Source organism: Gambusia affinis, linkage group LG18 (assembly GCF_019740435.1).
Source record: "Gambusia affinis linkage group LG18, SWU_Gaff_1.0, whole genome shotgun sequence".
Classification (NCBI taxonomy): domain Eukaryota; kingdom Metazoa; phylum Chordata; class Actinopteri; order Cyprinodontiformes; family Poeciliidae; genus Gambusia; species Gambusia affinis.
The window spans coordinates 24,427,723-24,438,638 of record NC_057885.1 but is presented as its reverse complement, the minus strand read 5'-3'; the positions used below and the strand labels follow the sequence as shown (position 1 = coordinate 24,438,638).

The 10,916-nt window shown below is 39.9% G+C and overlaps 1 protein-coding gene across 1 annotated transcript; it reads right to left on the bottom strand.

The window, feature by feature from the left end:
* Positions 1 to 342: 342 nt before the first annotated feature.
* On the bottom strand, positions 343 to 10,078 carry cfi (complement factor I). Its single transcript, XM_044098424.1, has 17 exons — positions 9,844 to 10,078; positions 8,509 to 8,681; positions 7,832 to 7,985; positions 7,673 to 7,736; positions 7,434 to 7,587; positions 7,175 to 7,362; positions 6,379 to 6,480; positions 6,189 to 6,311; positions 5,877 to 5,912; positions 5,764 to 5,784; positions 3,920 to 4,062; positions 3,198 to 3,301; positions 2,264 to 2,368; positions 2,011 to 2,186; positions 1,081 to 1,182; positions 601 to 749; positions 343 to 535 (listed from the first exon to the last, which is right to left on the bottom strand). Exons 1-17 carry the CDS (start codon positions 9,895 to 9,897, stop codon positions 467 to 469), a joined length of 1,917 nt encoding a protein of 638 aa, XP_043954359.1. The 5' UTR covers positions 9,898 to 10,078; the 3' UTR covers positions 343 to 466.
* Between the last annotated feature and the right edge of the window lie 838 nt (positions 10,079 to 10,916).

Sequence of the window (10,916 nt, the reverse complement as noted above, 5' to 3'; positions counted from 1 at the left end):
GTAGATGGATCTGACTCTCGTTTCAGTCACAAAGATGCTAGCGATAGCCCACATGCTAACAACAGGATTTTAAAAACCCTTAGCATTTTAGCTAACTTTGATGTAGAAGGTAAATTTAAACTATTGAATGAAGTAGGTCAGTAGTAGTAAACATGCTATTGACAGGATTTTAGGATTTCTAAATGGCTCATTTTCCAGACACCAAAAAACATGAACTTGGCCAGAAAATGGCTGATTGTTGCTGTGTTTTTATAATCAGCAGAGACTCAAATAGAAGAAGAAAAATGTTTTGTGAATCTCCAAACATTAAAATAAGATTTAAGTTGCCAGTAAAAATCCACCTTTTTGTCTCAGGACTTTATTTATTTATTTATTGAGCAGCAAAGCAGAACAATGTTTTCTGTTTTTATTACCAGGTCAAAGTTCAGATCACATTAAGGTGAAGAGTTGAAGGTAGTCGGTTTCTTCAGGAGTTAAATCTGGTGACTGCAGACCAGCCGGTGTGAAGCCGGATCCACTCAAAGTAATGAGCGACCTGCCGAGAAGAGAACCAGTTAACCGGGTCTTAAATGTTCCAACCGGAAGCAGAACCAGTTTCACCTGTGTGTAAACCCCCGGGAAGCCCGGATGGCCACACCGCTCCCCCCAGCTGACGATGCCCCACAGGTAGGAAACCCCGAGTTCGTCCTCGCAGACCAGCGGGCCGCCGCTGTCGCCCTGACACGAGTCCACGTGTCCGTCCAGGTCTCCTGCACACAGACGGACGGGTTCAGGCCGCCGGACCGGACCGGGTTCAGGCCACCGGACCGGACCGGACCGGACCGGGTTCGGGCCGTCGGACTGGACCGTCGGACCGGACCGGGTCGGACCGGACCGGGTCGGACCGGGTCGGACCGGACCGGGTTCGGGCCGTCGGACTGGACCGTCGGACCGGACCGGGTCGGACCGGGTTTGGGCCGTCGGACTGGACCGTCGGACCGGACCGGGTCGGACCGGATCGGGCCGGACCGTCGGACCGGACCGGATTGGGCCGGGTTCGGACCGGGACCGGATCGGGCCGGACCGTCGGACCGGACTCACCTGCACACATCATCCCCGGTTTGAAGCGATGCTTGTAGGAGGACTCGCAGCCGGAGATGAGCGACACGTTGGCCCAGAGCAGCACCTGGGCCCCCCGGCCGTCTGCACAGAAACATCAACTTTAACAGAAACCAGGAAACAAACGACTCATGGACCCGGATTGAGCCCGGATTACAGGATTACAGGGATTAATTCACAGCACCCAACAGCCAAATGGATCTTTACTGGTAGGAAAAAACCAGCTGAGGTCAAAACCGATTTGGTGTAAAAGTTCACTAAAAATCTAAATCTCAGATTATGTCTGAGATTATCTTGGATTAACATGTTAAATTCTCTCTCAAACACTTCCAACATAAAACTGTACATAAACCTAAAGAGTCTCCAGTTTTTATCTTTACAAATATCTTCGACTCCATTGATTCTCATAACTATCAGTGGAAAGATTAATTTAAAAAATTTAATTTAAAACAAAAACTTGTTTTTATCTGGTTCATGTTCCCAATTTTGTCTCTTTCATCTGATAAAAAATAAATTATAGACAAAAAAATAAAATATTCTCAGATATTCAAACGACTATTTTTGTCTCTGGAAGTTCAGCATCATTTTATTATAATAATTTTGTAATATTTTGCTCCTTAAAGACATAAACTCAGATTCACATTCAGGCCAATGAGGTTAGAAAACATTAAACTGATAATATCTATTGATTGGTTCCTCTTCATCTTCTGTTTTATGTTAGGAAACATCTTAATGCTGCCACCTACTGGTGAGAACCAATCACTGCCTCTTCACCTCAACACTGAATATTTTACCATCCAGAAAATGTCCTGGTGGTTCTGACTTCCTGAGTGTTTGTGAAATGAACCAGCAGGTTTAGATTTGGCTACCCAGAGCAGGTGTGATCATCGGAACCGGTTCAGGTGTTTGTACCTGCGGTCCGCCCCCAACCGGAGATGCTGCAGGTGTGGTTGGGCGGGAACAGCTGGGTGGTCCAGGGGACGCAGACGGCTCGGACGGCCGGGTTGTCCTCCAGGCAATGATTCTTGAACGGGAGCTTCTCCAGCTGCACCAGCGCGATGTCGTTCTCGTACGTCGACGCCACGTAGCTGCAGGAGGAGTGGGACTCTTAGCTTCCTGTGTGACTGATTTATAATCAATAATTAGCGATCAGGGGGGTTCGTACTTCGGGTGGATGCGGATGTCTGCCACAGGAACGATGTCCGTCGTTCCCTGAGGCTGAAATTTCTTCCAGAGAGAAAATTTCACTCTGAACGCAGAAGGATTGGGCCTGGTGAAGGAATGAGGGTAACTAGTTACTTTACTCAGTTAGTTACTTACAAACTGTTTTACTACCCGGTACTTCTTACTTTTACTTTAGTAACTTTATTATGAAATATTTTCATTCTTCCCACTGAATGAAAATCAAAAGGTTTTGACCAAAAACCCACCAGACACACAGCTGAAAGTTTTACAATTTTTTTATTGAAGAAACTCATTTAGAAAAATTTTATTTTTCCTGGTTTTATTATTTTTTGTTACTTATACAAATTACTGTCATTTTGCTCCTTAAAATACAAAAATTTTCACTTAACTTTATATGTTAAGTGGAAATTTCTGTTTTTATCACCAGGTAAAAGATGAGATCACATTAAGCAAAGGTGAAAAATGACATCATCGTCCGTATGATGTCATTTTTACATATAAAGTGATTGATAATTTGATCAGTTAGTCAGTAATTTAATACTTTTTTTTATTACCAAAAACCTTTTAACTTTTACATCAGTAAAAGTATCTTGAAGTGTTTCTACTCTTACTTGAGTAAAGTGTTTCAGTTCTCTACCTCCTCCGCTGTTAGAAAACCAAGTACAAAAAGCTGTTGTTTGTGAGCATAAAGTTGATCAGGTGCTGTTTTTACTCTCACTGTATCATTTAAAAGAAAAAAACTGCAGTGAAATTAAAAACTGCTCTGTCCAAGCATCTCTGTCTCCTGCATGTTTAGCTTCAGCTGTTTAGTTTTTCCTCAGTGTCTGAGCCAAATGAATGAGTTTGACTGCAGCTGGGTTACATTCGAATGCTGCTGTATCTTAGCGATTTGTTCTGGTTCTTCTGGGTCGTACCTGACGCAGTGAGCGGCGGTGAGGACCCAGCAGCCGCCGATGTACGCTCCTCCACAGTCGATCCTGCGGTTGTCCTCTAGCGCCACCTGCCACTGGATCTGAGTCTGCAGCCCAGCAGGAAGAAGAATCACCAGGTTACCTTCAATCGTGACTGGGAAACTTCAGAGTGAAGACGCCATGAATAACCTCTACAAATCTCATTTCAGGTGACAGAAATACAGATTTTAAAAATATTTTGGCAGCAGCAGAGAAACAACATCGATAATTAATTAATGAATGAAGTATTAATCAGGATCAGACAATAATTCATCCGCAGCTCAAACTGTGACTGGGTTGCCAGGTTTGCTGATTATAAGCAACTCTGGGCTTTTTTTTTAATTTTTTATAAAGTTGCAGGTTGGGACTTTTTGTTGCTTATTCGTGTATCAAAAATTTTGCCCATGTGAAAAAAGCTTCATTAAAAACCTGAGAATTAAAATCTTGTTCAGTTTCCCAGATAATGGAAAACAAACAAACATTCATAAAGTTTATTTTTTTTCTACTGTTGTAATTATTAAATAACTTTCATCATCACTGATCTCAAAATAAATCTGTGGATATAAATACTTTATATTCGACTATTTCATTTCAGTTGTATCTTTTTTTCTGTATAAATTTATCCTGTTTACAAGCGGGTTGCCAGTTGTGCTTGTTTCGATCTGGCAACCCGGACTGTGACTGACCGGATTGGCCGGGATTCCTCCCACCACCCTCTTCCTGCGGCTCGTTCTTCCTCGGTTCTTCTGTTCCGTGTCGTGCACCAAGTCCTTGTTGGGAATCCCACAGAACAGCTTGTCCTCCAGATGTTTCCTGATGACGCTGGTTTCTGGAAACAAACAAACAAACAAACAAACAAACAAACATACAAACAAACAGACAAACAAACAAACAAACAGACAAACAGACAAACAAACAAACAGACAAACAGACAAACAAACAAACAAACAAACAAACAAACAAACAGACAAACAAACAAACAAACAGACAAACAAACAAACAAACAAACAAACAAACAAACAAACAAACAGACAACACAACATGTTTCAGCTGCAGGTCTGATGGTTGGATTATTGTTCAGCTGCAACACCACAAGCTGAAGTTGGGCTCATTAGTTATGAACAAGAACCAAATTGTTCCAGTAGATGGCGCTACTTCTGAGGATGGAAATGGAATCTGCAGCTGGAATTTGACTTTTAATAACAGAGAAATCTCAGTTTTTTCTACAAACTGTTTCTAAATGAACATTAACTTAAGTGACATTCTGCTGATAGTGGAGCTAATTATTCGTTTTGAAATTAAATTCTGCTGAACTTCTGTACGATTATGATTCTGTTGAGCGTTTTTGAAAACATTTTGCACATTTAACATGCTCTAAATTAATATTTATAAAATAATAATTTATCTGTGAGTTTTATAAACTCTTAGTTGAGTAAAGTTTGACTTCTGGGTTTAAGTTTTGCTTGTTGATTGTTGGGAATTCTTCAAGTAGTTAGATGTTTATATTCATGCTCTTATTTTGAAGTTTGTTTACGTAGCATTTCCATTTCCTGTCTTCAGATTTTGGCTGTTTTTCCCCAATAACTTTATTTCAAACAAGAAACAAAAGAGGAACAAAATAAAACAGAACAAAACTAAATATAAAGATAAATACTATGACTAATGTTTCATAATTAATGCAAAATAAATTTGGTAATTGAGGATTGTAGCGGTTAGCAGGCAGGTATGAAGTTAGCGCTTTAGCATTAGCTCCTGCTAACTGTTTAGCTTCAGACGGTGTACTTAATTTTTCATCAAACTCACAGTGAAATCAACTCTTTCTGCTTCAGGTTGAGGAAACATTTTTATTTAAAACTTCACAAAAACTCATTTTGAAAATCTAAACTCGACTTGAAGGTGAAATAAAAATTTATTTTCTTTTGGCCTTTTTAAGATTTTTAAAATATTTTTTACACATTTTCTGAACATAGAAGACAGAAAAGTGTGTAAAATAATATAAATAAAGCTAAAACCAGATGAAGAGCTTGAAGGAAACCTTCAGAGAAATTAAAAATCAGAATCAGCACCACGGACAGAGACTCAGAATATCAAAGAGTTTTATTCGTTTTTTATTTTCCTCACACTATTAATCAGTCTGTAAAATATTTTTATGATTATTTATGTTCATATTTGTTAAATATAAAATATAAAATGATGTAGATTCATTTCTTTAATTCATGTTTCTGATAGAATATTGATTTTCAATCTTTTTAACGGGTTGGTAAAATTAAGAAAGAATTTGTGTTTTAAATGTTTTTGACAGATTATAAAACTGATTTTATTTGCATTAATAATGTATCTCAGCTGTAACACTGTTGAGTGTTTAACCGCTGCGGTTCGATCTGAACGCTGATCCCAGAAATTCAAAGTTTCCTTCATTTTCATCCAACTGGATGGAAAAGGAAACACTGGAGATTCATTTATGATTTCACTTTCTAGTAACTTTCCTGTTTCCTACCTGCAGTGTGAGAACCAGCTGAGGGTTACCTACCGTTTTTACGAGAGATGTACTCTGAAATAAAAGCAGAAGACATAAAATATTATTTCTACTATTTAAATAAACATCCAGATTTATTAAAAACTGAACATAAACACCGTCGGTACCTGAAGGTTTTGGTGCTGAGTTCAATTTACGTGACGCTGCAGGAAACAGAAACATTTAGACATCCAACTGCAGTCAGTCAAACGTCCAGTTCAGACCCAGTCAGACTCTCTGATTGATTGATTGATTGATTGATTGATTGATTGATAAATGCTTGTTTTAATGTGATTACCCATTTATCTTCAAACCTTGTGCTAAAATCTTCAACTGTTTAAAGTTTGCTTGAACTTCACAACAAAACAAGTTTAAATCAAATCATCGTTTCAAACTTTGTCAAATGAAAAGTAAACCCAGCTCTTTGAACCGATTCTCACCGAAAGCTTCCTCTGGTTTCTGAGATTCGTCGGCTCCGTCCAGGCAGTCGATCAGATTGTCGCCGACCGAGTTTCTGTGCAAACAGACGCCGGACCTGCAGTGGAAAGCTTCGTTCCTGCAGCCTGACAAACAGCGTCGCTCAGGGAAAACCTCCTCATGTTGGTCTTTTAATCTGTGTTTGGTTTTTACTTTTGCAGCACATCTCATCGCTGCGGTCGCCGCAGTCGTCCACTCCGTCGCATGTCTGGTTGAGGAAAATGCATTTCTGGTTTGCACAGGTGAATTCGCATCCTGCAGTAGAAACGCAAACAGACAGGAGATGGAGGCGGTAACATCACATCAAACTCTCAGGTTTATTGTATTTCATGACTTTTTTCAGCACTTCAGATAAAATATGTGGGAGTTTTAAAGACCCTGTGAACAACGTCTGCCTGAATACCAACGAGGAAGACATTCCTCAAAAACACAGCAAACTTCAAAACACAAAAAAATACTAAAGGAAAATGCTGCAAATTTTCTCCACAAAATGGAAGTCCTCCAGACCACCAGGGGGAGTCGGACAACAAATAAAATGGAGCAGGTTTTAAGTAAAGAAGAAAGAAAATGAAAAGAGGAAAGAAAATATGTTTCAAAGTTGGTCTTTTACCATGATAAAGTGCAGCAGAACATTTATGCAGGTAATATTACCGACTCCAGACTCCCCCTGGTGGACTGGGGGACTTCCATATTGTGGAGCGAGTTTACAGGATTTTAAGATTACTGTTGTTTATAGCACTGCTAATTAAACTCTGAGTTGAACGACAGGTCAACTCCTGAAGAAAAATTGACCAGATTGTTTCTACTAACGTTGGAAACCAACAGACAAGAAAAATGATCATTCTTTCTCCTTAACGACCGAGGCAAAGCGTTTCTGGAGAAACCTTTCTATAAAGCAGCTTCCAGGGTTTCCTGAGTTTTTACGACCTCAGCATGTTCTCTGACTGACCTTCAGGCGGGTCCTTATAGCAGGTCGCTGCGGCCATCATCCTGCCGAAAGCCGCCATCTTGTCGTAGATTTCACACTCAGCCAGAGACAGTTCGTAGCCCTGGCAGTGGACGCTGACGCAGTGGCGGGGCAGATCTGTGTTGGCCATCAGGGAGTTGTAGTCCACAGAGTCTGCAGACGCTGCTCCTCTGTCACGATAAATGTTTGTTTAGTTAGCTTGTTGTGCCTTCATGGATGTAAATGTAATAAATCTCCTCACAGTGGATGTTTGGAGTTCCTGCAGGCCACATTAGCAGCTGCCATGTCCCAGCCCTGATGGCACACCAGTAAGGCCTCTCCTTCTCCGGTGGCGTTAGGAAGGGAGATCCTGATCAGTCCCGTGTCTTTGTCCAGGAAGCTCTGGAATTTGTCCTCTGTAGTCACAAAATCCAGAAATTATCATTTCTAAAAATGAAAACAAAGCGAAGTAAGGCTGTAAATGTTTCTGTGAAACAGAACTTGTGCAGGCTTTTCCAAAGTGGGACATTACGGACGTCTTGGTCCGGCATGAGACAGCCATCACCTGGGAAACAAATCAGCATTTCTTAAAGCAAAGAGTCTCTCATTGAGTCTCTTATCGAGTCTTCAAACGAGTCGTACAGAACGGTCTGGTTTCACCTGACAGTAGGATGCGAAGGTCCTGCTGTTGTGCCCACAGACCCGTTCCACCCCTTCAAAGGGACACAGGTAGGGAAGTTTGCAGGAACACTGACCTTCAACGCACCGCTGCCATGGAGGGCAGAACACCAGGCCACACGACGCTCGAGTCAACCTGAGGAACACCAGCTTCCTGTTAGCAACCTGAGACTGCTAGCAAACATTTCTCTGGCTGAACAGTCTGTTAGCCATTACCAGCGCTGGGCACTGCTAGCTAAAAGGTTAGCTGTGCTAACCCTAGAGCACTATATAAACATTAGTCCCGCTAATGCTAAGCACTATAACAACATGGTATTTAGCAGAAGCTAAAATCAATCATGTGTCAGTAAAACCTGTTATATCGCCCCCACATGGTCAGAAGGGTGAACCAACCTTTCATTCCTGGTTTCAGATTTAGAAACGAGTTTAAATGGGTTTTAAACTGTTTACTGTAGAACTGTACAGTGTGCTAATTTTTCTGAAAGTTAGAAAAAGCGCTACTGAACTTAGCAAAACATTTCCCACTTAGCAAAGCGTTGATTAGCCTAGCAGCACATTTGCCAATAGTTTTATTCCAATAAACCCAGAAAGCCTGATGAAGTTTTGATAGAGACCATCGTTGGTCGGTTACAGAAACATTTAGTAACTTTCTAACTTACTTTTTGTCCAGACATTCTTGTGGACCCAAGAACTCGTCCGTGTCGGGTGCTTTGGTGGTTTTTGGGGCGGGCGTTGTGACCACTGGAGGTGGTTTTGGTTCTGGAGGCTTCATGTTCTGGTTGACCTGTTCTGGATCTAAGGCCTTTGGCTGCTCTGAGTCTGACGGATTACTCTAAAGATAAGACAGATTCAGACCAACACATCCCGATAGCACAGGAGCTAAATGTTAAGCATTATGCAGATAATGTTTGATTATTTTTAAAAGCAGCTTAGCTGCATTATTAGCAACATTTAATTGATATTCTGAGAAACTAAATAAATATTCTTAGGTTGTGAAAAATGTTGAAGTTTTTGTTTTAAATTGTGTAAGTAGTTAATCAGTAGTTAGATAACATAAACCATTCAAACACATTTTACTGAACTGAAAAACAAAAAGTCCAGATCATTTAAATTGGTGATTTCTTCTTCAGTTTGGTCAACTGATTTATGTTGGTTGTTTTCAAAATGTATGTTTTGGAAGGTTTTTAACTAAAAACTGAAGAGTTTAAGTCAAGGTTTTTAAAAAACGTTGGTCTGCAGCAGATTTGTTCCTTAACATTCGATAAAACATCAACAGATGTCGAACTTTAATCCTCTGGAAGTCTAGAAAACAGCCAAGTAAATTAACTCTTTAAAATTTATCTGGAAAAGTCATTTAAGTGAGCTAAACATTTTCAAAGTTAGCAAAAACGATAAGATGCTAACAAGAAATTGGCTCCACTCTTAGCACGTTAGCATCAGTGTGTTAGCCACTGCTTTAAACCAATCAATCCCACAGTGAAACACGGTGGATTCATGAATTAATGGGTCTATTAAAGGACAAAACTGGCAATTAGACCTCTGAGTCTGCAGAGGACCTGAGGTTGGGGTCAAAGTTCACCTCCCAGCAACTCAACCACCCTAAACATACAGCCAGAGTTGTATGCTTAGGAAGTTCAGTCCATTTTTTATGTTTTATTCCTTTCCACATTTATGCACAACTTTATGTTGGTTATAACAAAAAAATTAAAACAAAATAAATCAGGTTTTAGTTTTAATGTGGCAAAACGGATGTGAATATCTACATAATTCACTGTATCAAAGTTTTCAGGCATAAAATTATAGATTCAATCAAATTTTAAAGGTTGAACATTATTAATATTTAGCACTCAGGACAAATGAAGCTACAGAAGGTTTGTGGGTCACCTGTCTTCTGTGGAAATATGAAGTTTCTAAAACATGACATCAGTTATGGTTTGGGTGATTTCACTAATTATTCTGTCTGACCTGAACGGGAATAAATCAGCCCAACTCACCGCCTGAGAGCCAAAGATGAGGAGAAACAGCAGGAGGAAGGAGTCTGATCTCATCCTGATGGTTCCGAGGATCCAGCAGCAGATCCTTCCAGTTCGGATTCAGTTTCTAATCTGACGCTTCCTCTGCTGGTTCATGTTGTCACCGTCAATCATTAGCTTGTCCCGTCGCTGTGAACACATGACTGATCCGTCTGACCGGCGGAGGGACGGGGAAACCCAGATTCCCGTAAGCAGGGAACAAATATTTTCTGCTCAAACGTTTAAACCCGTCCGATGACTTCATCCGGGAGATTCTGAAGTTTCAGAGCTGCTTTGCTCACAGTTAGCTGGATGCTAATTAGCTGGATGCTAATCAGGCGCAGTATCGTGGATTTCTTTTTCGGCTAAAAATGTTTTTAATCAAAATATGACATAGAAACTTTATTAAAACTTTTTTTCCCCATTTTATTTTCCCGAAGAGTCTTTTCGGCGCTAGTGGCTCGTATTTTTGCGACAGTAGGCAGACAGGAAGGAGGAGGAGAGGGGGGACATGCGGCAAAGGGCGCCGGGACCGGGAGTCGAACCCGCGACGTCCGCTACTTTATTAAGACTTAATGGAAACTCCTAGAAAATCCTAGAAAACAATTAACAATAGAATCATATTTATTTGATCAAATTTGGAACAACCAGAGGTTTATATTCACTGCATAAAATAGCTAAATTAAAACTCTTTCAATAATTTGTCGTAGTTTGAAAACTGCAACAGCACATTAGTGACAGAAAAAAGAACATTTCTGCCAAAAATTCAGAAATTCATCTCTGGATATTTTCTAGAAAAAATTTTGGAATTTTTTTTGAATTTCAAAAGTCCAAAAATGTAAAATTTTTCAAACTGAAGTTTCTTTGTTTTTTCTAGAAAATGTATGAGTCTGAAAAGTCACAAATTTTCAACTTAGATTTTTTTTTTTGTTTCAAAAATCAAAAAAGATTAATCTAAAAAAAATAGTGATTTTTTTCTAGCAAATCTCTGACTTTTCAAACTCAGAAAGTGCCAAGTTTTTTTTTTTGTAGATTTGAGATTAATCTCAAAATAT